The following is a 22,333-nucleotide window of genomic DNA, read 5'->3' on the forward strand; positions in this document are numbered from 1 at the left end:
ACATCTCTTTTTATTTCTAATTTAACATAAATGTTTGAAATTCTGTCAGATGCTCAACGGGCTAGATAAAAATTTTCAAAAGCAGAAACTCAACACTAAAGGATCCCTGCTTTCAATCCTGTGAGACGCATTCGAACAGACGTTATGTTTTACCTGCCAAAAAAGCTCTTGATATAATTTATTTCGAGTGGCTAAAAGAAGAGGATAAGAAATTATGGAAGGAATATGGAGGAAAAAAATGGGTTATCGAATAACTAAGTAGTAGCAGCTGAGTTCAACGCGATAATATATTTTAGCGAAAATTTGTGCGGGTTTAATGTGATTATTTAGTCGTTACTATTATTGCATTACATTGGGATGGGCTCGGCAATTCTACCGGAATTGTAGTTTTGTTGTGAGTTCAAGAAAACTCTTAATTTAATGATGATGTACCCATCACCGTGGGTGCACCAATGGCCAAAATCGTATTGACCTATGAAAGGAAAATTAATATTATAAATAATAGTAAATGTATGTGCAAGTTTTTATCAAACACGTTACTGACGGCTCATATTGGTAGTATTCGAGCGGGCTGCAATCAAGCATGTATTATATTGTTCAACAGAATGCTTGAGTAAGATCGTAAGTAGGCGTAGCGTATAAAAGCCCTGAACTGAATACGGCTGTAACAACGAAAGGCTCTTCGTGGTTCGCATTTCCTCCGTTCACGCTTTTTTGGCAGAATTTTTCTAACAATCAATGATACACGCAAATGCAATTATCATAGAAGGCTGATCTGTTACAGTTAATCTAAAATGTAGCCGAAGGGCTGCTTGAAACAGCGACACCAAAACCATAATTGTCACATACGCATACGAACATTTCCAGTATGAATTTTATAAACGAGGTGTAGTTGTATTCAACTGGCATGCGCAGATATTCGTTTGGCCAACCATTTTCAAAATTAGCGACATAGTCCTAGGTCCCAAGCTTAAAGGTAGAGCCTGAGATATCAAGTTGATAGAGGTCTGACGAGGAAAAGAAGACGCCTACTTAACACACTGATGTGGTGGACGGTGAGCCTCCGAAGAGAGAAAAAATGCTTCCAATATGAAAACAACACCAGAAGATCAGGTAGGGAGGGTGCGTAGTAACGTCACCGTGGATCCTTCCCACGGATGCATGCCATAAGAGTCTTAGGAGCCCGAAGCTATGAAGTATCCCTGTCGAGGGTCAACCAAGGGAAAACCTTTAGGCTCAATAGCGGGCGAACATTCTTATATGCTCGCCGCCCAATAGTTCTCGATAGTCAATGACGATTTCTGATCCAACCGCAGCAAGGAACTTGCGACATATTGTTTTATTGAGACAAGCACCGTTGGGATACATAAATAGATTTCGATGTGCTGCTTTTTTCAACTCCCCATAGGCACCTTGTATTAGCGATGGTGCAGTGATACTAAGCTTGTTTACAAATCAGAGGAATACAGAGGTGGCCTGAATTCGAATCTTATAGATTACACCCTTCTAGTAATAAACTGAATAGTAAAACTCCGAGGAATAGGAAAAGCGATAGATATAGTTCTGTTTTTTTCTCCCCTTCGTTCCTCCAAACTGCTCGTTTTGGACTTCCTGTCTGAACAAAAACTTTGAAGCGACGCTAAGCGGCGGAACCAAGACTTCTGGTGAAAGAGACAGCTAAGAGTAGCCATCTAAAAGTTTGTTTAAGGGACAGTTCTATTGATATTCGCCAGTATGTTGACATAGTACGATGTATTGCTTATTAATTTTTTGAACTTAAACAGTAGAACTATTACTCATTAGATAGCAGGGTTTACCATTCAAATGAAGAATTATTGGCTTCACCCTTTACTTCTTACAGGGTTATCGAAAAATTCATAGCGAAAATGTTTGTTTTTTTTTTTTATTTCAGATTTATATCGTATGTGGGCCTTTAAACATGGACTTCTGCAAGACAATCTGCGCCCTACAATAATATTATCCGATTTCGCCGTTTCTTTAAAATGCTGTTGTTGTTAAAAAGAAGATATAGGACAGATAATAAGACATATCATTCTAAAAATGCAAATAATATATGAGACAAGGGCGATATAGGGGCCTGAAGAGCTTAACGGAAAGTAGAAACACAAATGTTCTTGCTTAGTGAAAACGGCCAAAATCCGGAAATAGGTTTATCATGGGGGTTGCTATTTCTGTGCAGAATGACAGCCTATCAGATCCCCATTTATTTGCTCAACCATGTATGATTTAATGGAACAACCAACAATTCCATAATAGTGCCGCTGTCCAGTCGCACTGGTAGCCGGTTATTAGAGAGGAATAATAGCTGATGTACTGATTACAGAAGGCTCGGTTATCTGCTACCCCTGCGTAAGTACAAAGCCTGATGCCGGGGATCATGTTCGCTTTTGCACTAGCGCTTAGTAGCTATCAGAGGGCCCTTTGTCCTTGAGCTCTTTCAAGCTTTTTTAGCCCTACGCACATGACTGTAAACTATCAACCACACGAAGCCTAAGCATTGCTGGCACATGGGCTCTTGCCGCTCCGTTTTACATTTCTGAAAGCTCTTCCCCTTCTGCATTTCTAGGGTTAGAAGTCTGAATTAACGATTGTATACACCCTTACTTTTTTCATGATTCGGCACCATCTAAAAGCGCAACGCTTCGGTTTCGTATGTTCTCAGGTATTATTTTAAAAGTTGACTTCAATGATTCAGGCCGCAGGATTAACATTACCTGTAGTGCCCGATAATCCTATCTTGACGAACACAAAAAAGGATAAGAGGACATTTCGGCAAAAAGCTCCTAACAGGTTTCCGCAGCGAAGCTCAGTAGAAAAAATCGTGCATCAACTACCTAGAAAAAATCAGCCCCAGAGATTTAGAATATATGTTTACGACCTTTTCTAAAATAAGGTTATGAAAATAAAAGAAAATTTACAACTGCCAGCGCTCTCCTATTCATATGCTCGGAAGTCTCGTAGAAATGCGCATTCGGTCACTAACACACTAAGTTTCAACTGCAGGATTTTTTTTTATAGATTAAGACAAAAAAGGTCGACACCGCCTATTCATAGCTCCGATTTCGATCCATGCTGTAGATAAATGTATCTTTATAACCATATGGAATATGTGACACTTAATATTGTTTAATTTGACAATCAATTCTTTTTGCATTTTAATTTATCAGCTGCAGCTTGCCGTACTCGTAACAGAAATTAAGATTTTGCAAAACGTTTGCTTGAATTAAATTGCAGATGAGCTTAACTCGTTAACTCGAAAAAGTTGAACAAACTTTTTTTTATTATGTCCGCCTTTTCTCCATACCCGTAAATACGTGAACATAATTTCAAAATAGTCAAAAATAGGTTTTTAGCCTCATTATAGAATAATTTTATCTAGAATACTTCTTCTTCAATTTACCTATAAGATACAAAACATATTATGAGTAACCAAATTTTTACAGACACATTTATTATACAGTAAGCATTATCATCCTGAAACAACAAGAAAATGTTTACTGCCCGTCCTGCCATTAAGAACTGCTTCAGACGACTGGCTCCCAGACGAAACGAAGTGTGCCTACATCCGGCTTTGTCCTAAAGCAACAGCAGAGAAAACGTCATAGAGGGATTTCAGTTCCACGTTACAAAAAAAGATTTGCGCATCGATTCCCAGTTATTTATTAGCAAAATTCCAGTTCTTCAAACGCAGCTGGTATAACTCAGGGTTCTCCGCGAGAAGAAACACGATTCGCCGGTACAACAGGATCGGCTCTCTTCCCAAACTAGGGACGCCCACAGTCGAGCCATCGAAAGATATAGGAACTATTTTTAAGGACAAATAATGGAACGAATCCCAGCTTTAACGCGAGTTCTCAAACAATTCAGATGACCAATTTATTTAAGTAACATAATTCAAACTCTCCCCATTTCAGGCATACTACATCTATATCTTTTGCACATTATTTAAATTGATTCATCTCTGTTTGGCCACTGCTTTCATGGAAATATATTTTAATATTATCGTTGAGAACCCCGTTTGTCATTAATGTGTATTGTATCACACAACAACCTTCGACCTTTTGCGAGTCAAGGCTAACGATTTACTCTCGCCGATTATTAATCACAAGAGTAGTGTAATTGTTTTTGAATTTGATTTTTTTTTTTATTCACTTTTGTTTTGTTTGTTTGTTTCAGCGTTACTTCAGATTGGCTTCACGAAACGGACTATGTCTACACCTGTACTCGAACTTACTACTAAGTTTAGTGGGCAAACACCTTATAACTGCGTGATTCTCCAAAGCAGCACCATGCCATAGCTCGCGCATTATGTACCGTATGTGCCAATAAAGCAACATTATATAGTACGTCGTTAGAGTAGAGAGAGAGAGAGAGAGAGAAAGCGAAAGGGTAGAATAGAGAAACACTAAACTAGATACGACTAATCCCTTGTTTAGTTAGGTGACGTGCGGAATGACAGACACATCTTCTTGGCATAGAACTTACATTTGACATTGATATTAACGACTCATATCTCGAGTACAGGACTATATTATACATTCTTGTAGGTGAACTATTTAGTAAAATTGTGGCTACGATAAAGTTCTTACCTTCACTTAAGCCTCCAATGAACACATTAACAGCTTCGTTGTTGCCATCAGGTGAACCTACGGGTATGTCATTTCGACTTTTCTGCGGAAAACTGTGGCCGGATCTGCGCTCGAAAGACGAATTTAGGTTTGTTAATCAGTGTTTTGTCTTAAAGGTTCCAGTCGCCGTTTCGAACCCACAACTATATACGGTATTTCGAAAAGAGGCTTAATGAGAAAAATTGAATAAATTTTCCCTTCGTACTCGCTGCTTTAGGAGGATGTGCCCCTACCAAGCCGTATTTGACATCCAGATAATTTCAACAGCCGGTTTTAGGACGAACATCGCTATTGGTTTAGCTAGATGGATTTTATAGTAATCAGTATGTTTAGTACAGAACATTCCAATATTCTTTTCAAACTTTTAGGGGCCACAATTGACAATTGACAGAAATATTAGGATCGACCGCTTAATACGCACGCGTAGTGCCGCTACGGTGGCAGAAATTCGGGGCAGGAAAAAATGTACATATATCCTTTTTATACTAAGGGCCATCGAAAGTTCCATCCTTGCGAAGTTGAATTCCTCAATTTGCTCCTCGGCAGCGATTCATCGAAGATTCAATTTTTAAGATCTTATCAAGCATTGCACAATTAGCCTGCTTAGTTTTTTCTGACTATTTGTACTTAAACACTTCAAATTATACAGGCATGTTAAAACCTGCACGTCATTCATAAACAAGAACATTAGGAGCCGAATATGACTATATGGTACAGACCATTCGCACGAGCGAAGCTACTTTTCTCTTTCAAGCGTCGACGATGCTCACAGAAATATGTTGAAGGACGTTTTGTAGCCAAAGCTGTTTCAATAAAACGTTAAATAAAAAAAAAAAATAGACAAATTCTATTTCAGTAAAGCGGTCCTACTTGCCACTATCGGCGCAGCGATGCGGCCTGATGAGACTGAATGAGGCAAAAGACCCCATGTATTCCCGTTTGATAGATCGGTTTCTAGCGATGATCACGCTGTAGATTTTTTCTCTTTATTATATAGCCACTAAGAAAAATCCAAATGACGAGATATTTATGGTATTACGTTTCTTAGGAATACTGTTAAAAACTAACGAATAATTTTTGAGGAATCTGACGACAGCGATCGAACTACCCTAATGGGCCTTTGAATTTCAAGTTAGGATTGCCGTCCTCTGACGACATATTCGCTCATTCTTTTCTACTTTAAAATAAACATCATCATCCCATAATAAACCATATGATAAGGATAATTTAAGCGTAACAAAAAATTCAGACGAATTATTATTATTTTCAAAAGCGACACACTTTGGTCTGTAGCTTTTTGAATAATATTCAAGGCTGATTAGATATTACAGTGGAGACTGGGGTCAGAAATGAAGAGGCCAGCGTCCTAAACACCCTTCCACAACAGCTGCTAAAATAACAGACATACAATACGTATGTTTGTGCACGATCGGCCCATTTCTTGGGTGACTGCAATTATGCTCAATCGTTTCTTCCTGGTAATATCAGTTGTCTCTTGTCAGTCATTTGGCAGGCAAGGCAAAATTTCAATACGACAAGCGCAGGGGGTTTACGGAGGTTGGGTACTATGTTTTCCATACTGCTGCCGGCACGTGGCTCTACCGTAGTCCCGAATATCAGCGTATCTTCACTCACTAGAACGACTGCACAGCATAATGGCACATCTAATGCCATATTGCCCTCATTATGGTTGGAACAACGAGGCTACCAATGATGATGAGCGCCGTTTAGTTGGCATCTGCTGTCGTTCGGACGACCTTGAACCAGCTGCGGGGTCAGGAGACACTGCCATTGCCATGAATGGCGCGCCGACCACATCGCAGCCATCAAGATGCAAAGTATTTTGCTGCTTCTTTATATGATGAAAAGACGGCCACGGTTTTAGATGATACCTACGATAGAGGCTGTGATGATAAAAGAATAGAACTATGAATACCCGCACCGGTTGCGGTTCCATGTTGGTGCTATAATAAATTTTCGTTCTATTGATAACTGGAAGCACCAGTAATTTCTTTACATTTTCTATTCTATTGGTGGTGCTGGCAATCTGTAAAGAAGATAGCGACATTACCTGTAATGTAGAGACAGGCATAGGCAATTAGCACATTCGATAAATGCAGTAGATTTTGTGATTAAAATTATTTTGTTAAGTTAGTTGCTAGTGGAAACCATAACGAAAACACATCGTACCTCCGATTGCTCAACAAAGACAACAATACTTTCGCATTGCAAAATTAGAGGCCTGCAGTGGACTATTTTTTCGATTCTGCTAAACTCTCGCGGTCTTCCTTGCTTCATTAAAAACAATTAGACCTAATTTGAATCTAAGAAAAGCCTTTCTAGCAGACGATAAGTGTCACAGTGGTGCATAGTACAAATGTTAATGGGTGCCACCAAGCACTGTCCACATAGACTTTCGTAAATGAAACAATAATTGTTTTTTGCAAACTGACGCAACAGAAATTCGAGGGTAAATAATAATACCACTTGGGGGCTCAGCCACAAGTTAATTTCTCGCTTATTATCCTCATATATATTATATAGTAGACAAGTACGGTGACCGTATAAGACGAACACCGACTCATGTCTATGAGGTCCCAGACTCAATTATCAATAGAGGCTTAGCTATATGTTTTAATAAATGACTTTTTAATATCAGCAATCCGGCATCTACTTAGTGTTGGAGTCACGCATCATTAAATAACTAACATAATTACGTATAAATTGATAACGACAGTAACGTGAACCTCATTCGTTTGAATCCGGACTTAAATTTGCTACACGGTATTTTCAAACTTGTTGATATGGTGAGATTGGCTGAAGTCTCCCGGAAACACGTCACATACAACCCGTTTTTTACGCTGTCCTGTGGCCCATCTTCGCAAGCGGCACAAATGATCAGAAAACCAATGGCGGTTTTACGTTAATTTTTGAAACGTATCATTTTCCGTTCAATACAATGTTGTTTAAGTAAATAAATATTTTGGCTACCAGCACGAAGCAATATGTGTCTACGTTCGGATCTGAATCTAGTTTAATTGGAAAACATGTTACTGCCGCACTGTCACGCAGATCTCTCCAGTCTGTGCTCTTTAAAATATGTTCACGATTGAAAACATTTGTTAAATAAACAAAAAACAAAGCAGCACATCATCAAGATAGTGGAAAAATTAATAATCAGAACATTTTTTTTGCATTAGTGGCAAATATTTCTTCGTTAGGGCAAAATTAAAAATCTGTCGCCAGAGTCTTTGGCCTTCATATTCTTAGGGTGTATTTTTTTTAATTTAGCTATTTTTTTTAGAATGCAAAGGATCCAGTTGCAAACCGAGATGCGAGTTCTATTGAATATGCATGCTTGCTCTTTTCTAAGGGACTATTCGCTGCCTTGAATGACCTTTTGTTGCGGATTTTCCGCGTCGGCGTATAGTAGACTTCGACAGATTATTTCGAAAATAGTATAGGGTTTGTAAGCTATCAGCTTTAGGTAACGAAGGGTGTTAGAAATGCTGTGTATGATGTTTTTGGTGTAAAGACATCGAGCAATACCTGATATTCGAAAACGAATTTCCGGTCTCTGCCATGGTTAGCTTTACGAAAGAATCAACGCCATTTAAAACTGGTCTCACTAGCGTAATCAGTAGCGGTTTTGTGTCTGTCGATCATTTTGTTTAGCATGATGGGGTGGCTAAAGCTGTCAGCCAATAATTCATATTTTCTTGTTATTATTAATGGCGTTAGTAGTACTAGTCGTCTGCTATGACCGTGGAATAGCGATGGAAAGGGTGAAACGATACTTCGATTAACAGAAACTAATACATCACCGATGACTATAAATGTGTTACGTATTCACGCGCTAATTAAGCAACAGTTTAGTCGATGTTTCTGAGGCTGACGATAAAAACAATCGGGTTAATACTGTTCAACCTTTAAACGGGTAATGCACCGTTTACGTGTGAGATATTTTTCACATCTGAATGAATATATGACTGATTAAGAACTAATTAGAAAATAAGTCTACAGTATTAGGTGAATTGCACTATTAGTACATAAACAGCCAAATTGCACCTTACTGTGACGTAGGTCAACAATGCGAATAATATTGAGCTATTTTCGTCCTTAGCATTATCCCTATCTTCAAACGTCCCATAGGACAAGCGTTGTGGTCGTCGATAATTACATTCGTCTATTGAAGTCTATCATTCGAACGTATCTTTCTTTACAGCAGATAGCGGAGTACGGCAGGCAGAGAGTCAAGCATTTTACGTTCATCTAGCCTCTTGCCAGCTGCTACTTAAAAAATATAAAGATTACCATATCTTAAGGACTACGGCAGACAATAGGTCTTTGTTGCAATATCATTTCGTCCGTATTATCTAGCGAACTTCCACGTCGTCTGTAGCAGTTTTGCCATTGCGAATATAGAACGTTATACACGCGCATCGTACAGAAAACGTCGTAATCTGCGAAATGCGCAAGATCATTCCCCAGTAATAAAAACGATGGCCACCCGCAATCGCTTCTATTACACAATATACGATATCACTATTCTCTGTGATGTTCAGCATCTGTCTGATAACGGCTTCTTCTCGCAGTTATTCTATTGCTTTTCTATGTGTGTCATGATAAAGGCTATCATGCCGTAACGAAGTCACCACAAAATTTGTAAGCAGAACCACTAGCACTGTTCGCGTAATTAAAATCAACCATACAAGCGTAATAATACCTGACAGGTACTGCGTTCAGTTGGTAACGCTTGTTCATCAGCGTCGACTATGACCTCTTGCTGGTGTTGCGCATATTGGTGGGAAGTTCCTAGTTTAGGCCTAACTGACATACCAGCAGCTAAAATCGGTCGTAAAATGTCTTTTTCCAGCTTGTGAGTTCGAGGCCGGAGCAATCTCTCTTAGTAGCGTATGCCAATAGGGTGAAAAGATACGTGAACACCTCAGGCGCTTAGCGGACGTGGGCACACAATAACCGTTTCAATACTCTTGCAGGTTAGATTTTTTTAAATTCGATCACTTTTTTTCTTTGTTACCTTGCTATGAGGTCGTACCGACCACAGATAGTTGAAAGTCGCGTTCGATAAACGCTGTTAGTTGTTAACAACTTGTCCACAATACTACTAAGGGTCGATGTGTGTCTATGCAAGCCAAATGCCTTGGGAAATGGTCGCGTTGGGACGGCAGTGTTTTATTTGGGCGTCCTGGTGATAGCAGTGTTGCAGATGGACATCTGCTTGAAACAGCTTCACGGAGATATTTCTCACAAAAAAGCACTTCTCCACAAACGAACAAAAGCGGGATAAACGGCTGCCAAGGCGAGATATTTCTTATCCACTAAAATATAGGAAATAGAAATACTAGAATAAGAAAAAGCATAAAATAGAAACGAAGACGGCTGGCTAAGCTGCGTTGAAGTTGCATGTCTTGTTACACACTGCCGGGCTCTATGTTCAACAAAATTATAATGTCACTAGCCATATGCCAACTAACACAACGTAAAACACGCGTTGAAGCCATTGGGTTTTTTGCAGCGGTAAAAATGATTTTTAGTTCAGCCTTAGTGTACAATATGAAACGATTCAGACTAGCGACATTTGTTCGTGATAGAACACCATTTTTTTAAGCTATCAGAATGGTGCCTTCCGAAGTCACAACGTACATAGTGCGATGCAGGAAGTGTGACGAAAACCTGTGCTGTGATTATATTAATTCTATATGCGACGAAATAACTGTTGGCCTGTGTCCGAGCGTTAGGTTCGATGTATTAAAGCTATGTTTTGGAACCTAATTTCCAACCATACTGTGTCACAAGCTATCAGGTTTCTTATCCTTGTCGGAGTGTAAAGGTGAATGAACCAGTAGCATAATGGGCGCGGCGCGATATCAATCTAATAATACTCAATTTCGTTTAGGTATCATAAAATAAATGTGCCTGTTCGATACTTTACGACGGACACCGTGGTCAATATCTTTCAATCGCTAAAGGAAAAGTAACTGATGAGTTTCAGACGTATTTTTTCCCGTGTGAAAGTAGTGTAGACTGTTATGCTTCATTGAGTTATTGTTTTAAATTGGGCGCCTCTATTCGAACGATGAGCAATTTTGGCGATTCGAAGTGTCATCGAAAATATCTAACCAAGGCATATGGGATAGGTAAACAGGGCTCCTCCACATACAAGCAGTAAAAATAATAAAATACTCTAATACGTCATCAAATATTAACGACCTAAGCGGAGCAGGCGAAGAAACAATCAATTCAATCTCAATACTTTGCATAAACCTATAAAATATGCACTCCGTACGATATTATTAGTACTTAAACCGTCTGCTCAGATCGTGTATGGGAGTTACATGATGTGTCCCGGATCAATACGCAGCCCACAAGGCCCCTTCCTGAAAATAGTACCCAGCCTCTTTCCGGTAAAGATAGCACCAACAACATCGTACAACACTTGGTCACATTGGGAGAAGCTGCTAGTCACGCAGCATGTATCTGCGGACAAGGGCAAACCTGTCTTTCGAGAAAAGATCTTCGGCTCTTATCTGCTTTCGAACGCCGCTATTTACTGTAGTGCTCCGCAAAGAGCACGTAGCGCTCGAGACACTCAGATAGCGATAGTTCATAAAATCCTTTGATATTAATTCGAATACGAACCCAGTTAGTTGCCGTGATGGAAAAATACGTAGAGAACAGCTACATAGCCACTAGATTTTCAGCTCGTGACTTCCATCATTGGCTTTGCACAGTAACCGGTTACCACGATCGAAATTCTAGCTCTTTTTTTTTTTTTGACTCGTCGTGCTCCTGACAACGAGATGCAAACGATAACGTCATAACAGGGTTAACAGTATTGAGTCTTTGATACGCCTCAAATCGATCTGACTTGTAGGAACATTTAGCTAGTATATACTTACCAACTTAAAATGAATATAAGTTCGTCAAATAATACTGTCGATGCTTTCTATCATCCTTCAACATTAATCACATTTTTTCTGCACAGGTGGTGTAGTCTGATTCCTGATGACATGCCTCCGGTCATGTAAAAAAAGCATGCACTGCTACAACTTTCCTGTATTATTGTACATTATGCAGTAAGTATGAAGAGGCTCTCTGTTCGTAACTGCTTTTACTTTTATGATGATTAAAATAATACTTTCAGCCTTAATGCACTGAAGGGTTCAATAAACAATGATCAACATGGTTTTACAAACGAAAGGTCCACTTCCGCAGAATCGGTCAATACAGAACAGGACTGATTGTGGTACATAAATCGATAGCAGTATCCTCATTTAACAGAATTCTTCAAATTGATCAAGCAAGCATTTGAGCTCGCTGGAACAATTCTCACATGGAGTGCCATATGACAAAGAAACTGGGCTTCGCAAGATTGATACGCGGGTCTAATGCCGAACGCGGAATCACTAATATTTCTAAAAGTTTTTCCAAACTTCAAGAGTGATTGATTAGCCTCTGGTCATACGCCCGAACGATACTTGCCGTGGAAGTACAGCCAAAGCGACGTGCAATAAGCAATGTATTTTTTTTTCTATATGGAACATAGCAATGATATGTACATATCTCAGAAATACACTTTAAGTAGTATCTATAGATAATCACTATCTAAATTTGAGAAGTGACATGGTTTACTATTATATTTCTCTTCGCTATAAATCAACGCGTAATTGCTCCAAAGGAGTCTTCAAAGTAAACAAAAAGAACTGTACATAACTGGAAGTGATATAGATACAAAAATGCAATTGTGATAGATGTCATTTAAAGGTTCTACTCACCCGAGGTTGCGATGGACCTGATAGACCTTGAACTGGAGGCTACTTGGGCTATTTTGTCGATTGGCACTGCCTGCAACCATCGCACATATTCTTAATGTCTACATATATACACATACATACTAATTTTTAATGTAATAAAGATTCAACCAATTTATGTACCAGATTTATGGGAAAATTTAGGCCAATTTATTTATCCCACTACATCTTCTTTCGCATAACATTGGTGTAGGTTGGAGTTGACATGCCTTTTGAGGATCGCGTCAGCAGAAAATTGACCTTATAGAGATAGATAGGCGTCTTAAAAACGCTGTAACTCATGTCGGGTAACAATATTTGTAATATTCAAATCATTTGGGAGGAAATCATTTGGTTTTTCTTTGCCTGGCTTTCCTTTGCCTACCATGGCTAGAAACAACCCACCCCCTAATATTTCACTGGATAACCAAGATGCAATTTTAAAAACAACTTATCAGAATGAAAGACATCCAGCTCATTACCATGTTGTGCACCATTCGAACGTTCACGATTGTCAGATAGTTTCTGATGGAAACGTCGGCAGCGAAAAAGTAGTGGATGTCGCTCGTGTTCGCAGTTGCTCGCATAAAAGTGACCGAGCCTCGTTCTTATACTACAGGAAATACAACGTCAACTTTTGATTTGTCTCAGGCCAGAAAAAAGAATGTGTGTATTATGTGAAAGGAAAGTTGGTCTGGCGTAGTCGCCATTTTAGGACCTGACGTAGGTCTTCGTAACAGGAAGAAGAATGTAGGGGATTCTTGATAGAAGAAGCGCAGTACTGGAGGTACGGAATGCCCCAAATGTTTGAGTTACCGAATTGTAGCTTGTATCGCCAGATGATAACAAGTATGCTTGCCTATTAGTTGTACAAAACTAATGATGGGGCTTTTTTTCTTTACGTTCATCATGATCAGACGAAGAAAGCTGCAACAACCACGTCGTTTTTTGCTAATTGCTCTGTCTGAGGCAATGCTTAATAGCGTCAACTGAAACATATACTATCTATTATTATTATTGCACATATACGTTAATGCAATAAACAATACCTGGGGAAGGAAGTCTGCCGATAGGCTGAAGACTGCTAAAACTCTATGTGCGTATTGTCGTTATTGGCATTGCTCACTTTCCTCCAAAACAACCTATTGCAAAACTTACATTTATTACTGCATACGCGAGATAGCACAAATGAACGAAGGTTGCCGATTCGTTCTAGTCATAATAAATCTAGACAATTACCTATCCGACGTCTGTTTCCACAGTTCGCAACACTTGCTTAGGTATTTGTAGGCAGTGGCAAAACGAAGGGCCTGCCAAGGGAGGCCCATTGAACAAATTGTTCAGGCATGCGATCAAACATGAAGTGTGAAAAAAGGCTTCAGCCTTCCTTGAAAGGTAATGAGGAGAAAAGAGGAAATTACATAAGGCAGACTCACGAGCAGTTAAGATAGTCGACGTAATATATATAGTGTATGGATACTATTTAATCGGCATAAATGACACAAATTTATTGAAATGTATTGGTCTATTTGATAAAGTATAGAATTATTCAGCCAGGGTGTTGTCAAGACGATGTGTACCAAAGGCATACGTGCAATTCAACAATATGATGATGACCAAGCCGAACAATATTATTATCTATAGCTCATTACTATTCATTCGTACCCCCACTTGTAGTTTATCGTGTTAACTGTATTGTACCTACTAGAGAAGTTATGCCTAGTGGTAAGCGTTCTGGGGCACAAAAATGTGTTTTATTCTGATGTACACTATGTTTATGTTCAGGTAAATTTGATTTGAAATCTAGAATACTATGGACGAAACATCCATCTTAATCTGAGAACATCTTTCTTAACCCATTTATACTATTCGATTTGTACTCCACACTATGTTCCGCAGCGAGAAGTTCCTCCTGGCCAGAACCCCCCATTCCTCTTCGTATATCGAAATGGCAAAAGCTTGGTCATTGTACATCAGTACGTTCTGACAGCTTGTTTGCTGCCTATTTATTCATTTAAAAAGATGCGTTCTGTCAATAGGATCCTGTATCTCATCACTTATCTTTTGACCGATAATGCAGGCGGAGGGGGCGTGTTAAACATCGATTAAACGTCATATAGTTAATTCGCTACTCATTTGTGCGCCTAAGTTCATACAGAAATGGTAGGATGATGTTCCGAACACTGCAAAGACAAGATATCTTCACCTCAGACATACTCTATTTTGTTTAGATCGGATACGTTACGGCCGCAGGGTCTTTCTCCAGTGTTGGGTATTCGCTATCCTGCAGCCTGAATAACATAACCGCCGGCTTTTGCTCTTTGTACATGGCACCGATTTTTTCATGCAATATGTTTTCTGGTATAAAATGCGTTTCCTTTGTATAAGTAAAGTTTGGTCGATATCTCACTTAGTACGGAAACTTAAGTGCAAAACCATCCAATGTGAAATACATCAAAAGGCATTTAGTTGTATGAGCTGCTATAAAAGTTAAATCCTGGCAGTGTTTTGTCAGTAAGCTTCGTATCGCGTACACTAACCTGAGTGGTTGGTGTTTCAAAATCTTCGAAATCGCTGAGATCGTTACCATAACTGCCTGAACCTCCGGGCGTATTAAGCGATATCGTTGGGGAAAACACGTTTGATGGTCCTGCCAAAGGTTTGTGTGGAGCTCCAGAAACCGGCACGATGTGGGGAAGTGCTGGTGCTGACGTTGGAGACGAGGCTCGTAATGGCACGATTTGTGGCCTAGAGGAAGCTTTGTGCAAATTAGCGGTTTGGCGTAGTGCTGAAATTGTTTGATGAGGAGACGGAGGGATAGTATTTGGGCTTTGTTGGGGCACAACCTGCGGTTGAGGCGATGCTAAGGTTACTTTAATCTGAGGGCTCAGGTCTAGACTGCTAGGGACTGGATACCCTTGAATGGTATTTGCTTGGACTCCAAACGAAAAAGTCGGAGTATCTGTCTGTTGATTTGCAGGTTGCGAAGTCGAAAGAAAAAGAGGTATCCTTGTCTGACCCATACTGGTGGGTATGGGTGGGCGGCGAACGGTAAGGTTCTGAGCTGTAATTGTTCGCGCGACCCCTGTCGGCGCCGTAGGTGCAGGGGCTCCCCTGTGGGTTGTCTGTAAGAAGGGACGACTCGTGGAAGACGGACCTTCTTGTGTTTCTTTGAGGTAAACGATTTGTGGAGCAGGAGCTGGTTTTTTATGATGGGTTGGGTCTGGTGGAGGTGTTGGGTGAATGCCATAGAGGCCAGGTGTTCCACGCACCGAGCTAATGACGCCAGATTTGGTGCGCACACGCACCCCTGCTGGCACCAGTTCTGGTAGCATTTCTTTGGCCGGGGCTATTTGGTAAGCTTTAGGTATCTCCCCATGGTCAAATCCATATCCTCCGATTCGCATAAAACTGAAAGAGTTTCCGTTTGTCGGTGAAGTCCGCTCAACGGAAGAAGTAAGGGCAACAGGTTTAGATGATTGTATATTTTTGCTAGTAAGATGTGAAACCAGGGGAGATATCGGCTTATTTTGACCAGATATGTGAACTGCTTGGGAATCTCTAGGTGTTTGAGGCTCAAGAAGTTCCCGCGAGTTGGAATCCGTATACCGGGTAGATGTTAGTTCACTTGTTTCAGTATATGGAAGTCGGCTGATCGGACGCGCTGGCTGCTGAAGCGTATGAGGAGCGTTATAGGTAAACGTAGCCGGGACGCTATCTCTTTCTATTTGCGGATTAAGGGGTACGGAATCCGCCGACTGAATATTAAGGAGTGGCGTAAAAGCATTAATGCGGCCAGGGCCTACAGCCTCAATCGGAGTAGGCAGGCGTCCGCTAGAAGGGCTACCTGCCTCCAAAAGAACACGTGACGCTTTGTGAGCAGGCTTTAATGGGATGCTAATCCTTTGTATAGGGTGGCTAAGCGGAGCAATTATCGCTGGTCGGATATCAGAACGGGGCTTAAGACCATTATAGCGATCAGGACTGTCTGGCCCGATTGGGCTAAACAAATTTTTTTCTGGTTCTAATTGAGAAGTTGACGTATTATTTGTCGTATAGGCTGTCTTCGATGGAACTCTGAATCTCTCTTTCGGCCGGCTAAGCTGAATAGTGATCACAGGTTGGACATCGATATGGGAGTTTACATTTTGGTTAGGTCCTAGGGTTTCGTAAAGCAGCGTTAACGGCTCATGAACGGATTGAAGTGGCGGGACAGTTAACGTTGGTAGAGTTGAGTCGACTGTGAAAGGTTTGTCGTGAGTTGTAATGGAAGATGGAACGGCAGTGGCAAATTGTGGAGTTTCAAAGCTTGTTACGATTGTTTTAGGACTAATTGCGGCTGAATTTAGAGGACGACGTTGGGCTGATGCCTGAAATGTTGACCTTTGCGAAGCTCTTTGACTGGAAGGTAGCTCATTAATAACAGATACTATTGGTACTCGATCAGCCACTTGTCGTGATATGCTATTTGGCTGGGTAGGTTTCCTGCCAGCGTCGACTGGTCCCTGAAGAGGTGCTTCTGCGTTGACTGTAGTTGCAGGAGATACAGGACCAGCTGCAGCATACGTAAATGGCCGAATTCGTTGGCCGAATCGAGGCGTAGACAACGGAACGTCAGGGGTGGGTCTGTTAGAAATCGAAATAGTTGTGTGCGGTACTGTCTGAATAACTTGAGGGACGGGGGCAACATAGCCAGTTCGAATTGGTTTAACTGAACTCACAGTAGGCATCTGAAGTCGAGTCGAAGCTTGACGGTAAGCCGAAGAAGTGACTTGAGGATTAGGCGGAGAAACTGAGTCAACCGCAGCAACTGTCTTGAGTTTAGGGTTTTTTTCAGAAAGCGTGATTGAGCTTTGAACTAATGGTTTATAAGCGGGTCTTCGGCGACGGGATGGTTGAACTGTGCGTCCTGATGGTATCACATTTATAGGTATGCCAGACACAATTTGCCCAGGTAAAGGTAGCGTCGGTTTGGGTTCTGTAATTTTAGGGACTTGGTACAACTGTGTTGGTCGCGATACCTGAATGGAGGGTGGAGATTGGAGCCCGGGCATGGTATTTAATGTAGACTGTGACTGCGGAAATCTAAGGGAAGAAACGGGGCGGGCGGATGATATTGTTGTTCCACTGGTCGGACTGATTGCAATCTGTTGGTATTTAGGATTCGATCTAGGACGGCCAAAAAACTCTTCGATAGGAGCCGGGCGTGACACTTGAGTGAGAACAGGTGATTGAATAACATGTATAGGTGTTTTTGTCTCTTGATCAGGCTCGCGGATCGAAGACACATAAGAAGGCTTCGGGCCAATATCTTTTCTGGTCAAAGGAGACGTACTAACTTGTGGAGTAGCTGGTGTAACCAGCTTTACGTTAGAGTCGGGACCGGTAACTTGTTCCGCAGAGCCAGAGCGCAAAGCCGAAATTGTGATAGGCGTCAGTGGAACATCATCACCTGTGCTTACTTGTTGGAGCGGAAGGCTTGAATCGAGTGAGATATTAGCATGCGGCCTAAGTGAAGGCAATTTGGCGTCGTTTGCTTGTTGGTAATTAGGAGCAAATTTAAGGCCGGCAATCAAATGTTTTGCGGGACTAGCTCCGAAGGTTTGAATAGGGCTAACTCGTTGAGATTCATTAGCAGAAGACGTATCGTGAATGGACGAGACAGTTGCTTGTCTTCCGGGCAAAAGAGGCCTAACCGGTTCTTGGTAAGCGAGTTTTGTAGTTAAATTGACAGCTGATTGACTTGCAGGTACTAAACGTGAAACTTTAAAGGCTTTGGGTGGCTGAATAGCAAGTACAGGAACTGGAATCTGTTGAACAATGAGCGGGTTTACCGGCGCAACGGGAACAGCTGTTTGTACTCTTGGAACGGGCGCTTCACTAATTGCATGGCCTGGCTGTGAAGGAACAGTTTTGGGTGGTTGGTTCAGGTAGACGATTTCGGGAGGTTGCACTGGACGAAGTTTAGCATGAGTGGGATCCGGAGGTGGAGTAGGGTGAATGCCATATAGGCCTGGTTTGCCTCGCACAGATGTAATTATGCCGGATTTTGTTCGTACTCGTACTCCTGCCGGCACCAATTCAGGTAACATCTCTTTAGCTGGAGCCAGCTGGTACGTTTCCGGTATATCGCCGGTATCAAAGCCATAGCCGCCGAGTCGCATGAAACTAAATGAATTTCCGTTGGGGGACGGCGTTACCGCAGGTGATCTGAGGGGGGGAGGTGAAGCCGCGGATGTCCCAACAGGGTGTTGTATATCTATTTTAAGTGCGGGGGCAGACACGGGCCTTGCAGGGTCAGTCGGAATGAGCTGTTTCAGACTAACGGGCGAAACGGTAGTCCCAGACGAAATCGCTGAAAGCTGAATAGGCTTACTGGGCAGATCAGGAGCAGTAGACGGTGTTGAAACTTCTGGGGCAATAGGTGAGGATTGACTTTCAATGTGAGAAGTTACTTCAGCATTTCTTTGTGGGACCATATTTTGTCCTACTACTGGCACAGCCGCCACAGGCGGAATCGGATTTGCATTGTACACTGTGACAATAGGAGTTTCTAACGCTGGAAAAGGAGCAGACACTATGGGAAAAGCAGTAAGGTTTGTGGGGCCGTTGTGGGCCCTAACGACACTCATCCCCTGTGAAACTTTCGGGATTAGCTGTTTGGTGCCAGAAAGCATAGAAATTACCGTAACAGGTTTAACCCTACTTGGGGGAACAGGTTCAAGCTGAGATACCGAGAAGGGCTCAATCCGAGTGGCCGTCGTGGGTCCACCAAATTCATCTTTAACTGAAAGTGTTGCTGCACCTGGAGTCGTCGTCGATAGCTCTACCGGGACAGTGGATGGATGCAAAGGTGGAGGCACAGGAGAAAGATCTAGGGGCTCTGCTGCAATTAATTCAGCATGGGTTAACCCAATTTTTACATCGGAAGTATTTAGGCCAGAAAGAGGTTTTTCGGGGATTGTTGGACCTACTCCAGGAGGAGCGTCAGAGACAATATTAAGCTTATCAGGGAAAATTTTTGCAGACGTAGATGGAACAACAGCGATAGGTGTTGCCGAAATAGTAGGCTTTCTTGCGGGTATCGCGGGCGATGTTGGTACTTGGTATGTTTGTGATAATCCAGTATTGTCGTCAGGTGACAGAATAACCGGATTTACGTCGTCTCGTGGTTGTACTACCTGCTGATCAATTGTAATCAGCGGAACCCGTTCAGTAAGCCCGTCATGGTCAAGTAATAGTGTAGCTACATCTACTTGAGGTTTTTTTTTCTTGCGTCGCCTTTGAGAACGAATGGTCGATGTTGGAGGTGAGGTAGGCTTTAACGCAGCGGTAGAGAATTCAGTCGGATGTACCGACGCTATGGGAACGACTACTCCGGCGGGCGACTGAATGTCGACAGGTCTGGCCTGTTCATCCTGTTGAAATTAATAGACAATAGTAAGATATCTAAAAAGAAATGCAAAAAAGAATGAATTTGTTCGTGCTTACAGAAGTTTAGCGTGATAACAATTATAGAAAGTGAATAAAACGACGTATATAGTCAGAATAGGCGCCAGGAGGTTTGTTGTGCTCTAATCTAAAATACTGGAAAGGGGTACGAAGAGAAATAGATTCACTCTGCTTTGGTAAAATCTATCTTGCTGTGGTTATCACAGCTCCGCTGATGCAACATCTGCTCTCTGCTTAATATATTTCAATGTCGATCTTCAGTTGCACGTAAGCTTTTAGTTATTGCACTAGTGCAAGTTATTAGAAATTGCACAAACGTAATACATTCAAAGGAACTGTCACATAGTTAAAAGATATATAAAAAAAAAATTGTACGTGCATATAGAAACCAGCAGGAGAGGTGGGCTAGCCTGAGATCTGTAAACTGTAATATCTGTTAAGCAAATTAAGCAAACCAGCGAAGATATTTTTTCAATCGACGAAGGTCGAGTCATGTCTTAAAAGGGCAGTAGTGCTGTTCATATCGGGATATTTAGTTCGAGACAACTTCTCCTATATTTATGTACAAAACGTCGTGAATTTCACATATTCTATAATCTTAAGGTGTTGTGCTTGTTAATGTTAAGTCCCCCGTTTCAGCTGAGCTGACGTTTAGCATTTATATTTATACTTCAAGCCATTATTTTTATATTCTTTTAAAATGTTTACGGGTGGTTACGTGCAAACTTTGCGATGACTGTCCTTATGTTTGAAAATTATGTAAAACATTATAAGTTATGTAATACATTTTTAACTTTAACTATAAAGAGGTGGGTACTGTAGCTATGCTTTACAACGAAAGAAGGAAGAAACGATGGTTGACGATGGGCCAGAAAAATAGCGGGAAGTGCTTTCTTTGGCTCCGGATTTAAAGAATTGATTTTTTAACGTCTATGCAGCTGTGTTTGCTTGACTCAGTCGATCGAAATGCTACGCGACCTCGCTAACACAAGACTTCCGTACCTGTGGCCAAGTGTTCATGAGTCCTTTGATCAGGAACCCGTCTTTTTTGTCTCCAACTCGTTTTATCATATGCTGGTTTCCCATAACGTGTTTTTCTTTCCTGTGTTTAACTCTAATTGCTACTAATATATTACGTAGCTGAAGAGGAACATAATATAAAAGTTTTACGACTAAGACGTAACGTAGTTTACACGGAAATTTGTAATATCAGTTTTATCTGTGTCGTTTATTAATAAGTTTAGTCACTTAGAAGATATAACTCGAATTAAGATACTAAAGTGACCTATGGAGCATGTGAGATTTGACGTCATAATCGACGGTTTATTACCGGATTCATGTTCGTTTTGCGATGTTTTTGATGGCGTACTTTCACTGATGGATTCTGACTTCTTTTAACAAAAGTAAACTTGGAAAATCTTGTGCTAGTGATATGTGTGAACTGTGCATTAACTTAATGATTCGATCGATCTACACTATGGATCAGTAATTTACAATAGGCTATGTGTTTCGGATGGTGCTTATGTTATGTCTGAACTTGTGATTGTTCTATTTGGCGTTCGACAAATTAGCAGTGTAACTATAACATCACAACCGAGCACTTATAGGGGGATATACTTGGGTCCCGAGGAACTTAAGTACTATTTCACTGTCTAGTTTTTAATCTGTCCGTTGTAATGTGTCTACAGTCAATTATTACTCCTCAAAATCATCGAAAGTATTAGCATAGCTGCCGCCTCCTCTTTGTGGAGCAAGTGGTCGGGGTGCAGGGCGGGGCGCAATGGGCCGAGAAGCTGGGGCGATTGGTCGTGGGGCTCCTGGTTTATCAGTTGGAACACAGCCTGCTCCGTCAGTTCCTTTAGAGCCTCCGACCCCCCCAAATCCTGCAGGACCGCAAGAAGGTTGTGAAGCTGGCCTGAGTGCAGGAGGTAGAGCTGGCCTTGGGGCGAGTGGCGGTACCGGTCTGGGAGCAAGCGGTGGTAGTGGTGCGCGGGCAGGAGGTGGCACTGGCTTGGGAGCAGCGGGCGGCGCTGGCTTGGGGGACAAAGATGGCGCTTGTTTGGGGACAAAAGGTGGCACTGGCCTAGGGGCTGAAGGTGGCGCTGGCCTAAAAGCAGGAGGTGATGTTGGCCTGGGAGCAGTAGGTGATGCTGTCCTGGGAGCAGGAGGCGATCCTGGCCTAAGGGCAGGAGGTGGTGCTGGTCTGAAAGCAGGAGGTGGCGCTGGCCTAGGAGCAGAAGGTAACATTGGTCTGGGAACAGAAAATGATGTTGGCCTGGGGGCGGGAGGTAGCGCTGGCCTAGTGGTAGGAGGTAGTAGTGGCCTGGCAGCAGGAGGTAGCGCTGGCCTGAGGGCAGAAGGTGGCGCTGGCCTGGGAGCAGGAGGTGGCGCTGGCCTGGGAGCAGGAGGTGGCGCTGG

General features: G+C 41.7%; 2 protein-coding genes across 2 annotated transcripts in view; one reads left to right on the forward strand and one right to left on the reverse strand.

The window, feature by feature from the left end:
- Positions 1–3,440: 3,440 nt before the first annotated feature.
- The window catches only part of LOC111263000 (uncharacterized), a 20,811-nt gene continuing 1,918 nt past the window's right edge, over positions 3,441–22,333 (reverse strand). The window contains exons 2-5 of the mRNA XM_022837682.2: positions 15,004–19,881; positions 12,449–12,518; positions 4,611–4,714; positions 3,441–3,597 (exon numbers count right to left, since the gene is read on the reverse strand). Of these exons, the coding sequence (XP_022693417.1) occupies positions 4,668–4,714; positions 12,449–12,518; positions 15,004–19,881 (4,995 nt within the window). The 3' untranslated portion in view covers positions 3,441–3,597; positions 4,611–4,667. The remainder of the gene's footprint in view (positions 3,598–4,610; positions 4,715–12,448; positions 12,519–15,003; positions 19,882–22,333) is intronic.
- Positions 20,074–22,333, forward strand: part of LOC147753129 (uncharacterized) — a 2,487-nt gene continuing 227 nt past the window's right edge. The window contains exon 1 of the mRNA XM_086969408.1: positions 20,074–22,323. Within this exon, the coding sequence (XP_086825534.1) occupies positions 21,696–22,323 (628 nt within the window). The 5' untranslated portion in view covers positions 20,074–21,695. The remainder of the gene's footprint in view (positions 22,324–22,333) is intronic.

This window comes from Varroa jacobsoni, unplaced genomic scaffold (genome assembly GCF_002532875.2).
Source record: "Varroa jacobsoni isolate VJ856 unplaced genomic scaffold, vjacob_1.0 scaffold_724, whole genome shotgun sequence".
In the NCBI taxonomy this organism is placed as follows: Eukaryota; Metazoa; Arthropoda; class Arachnida; order Mesostigmata; family Varroidae; genus Varroa; species Varroa jacobsoni.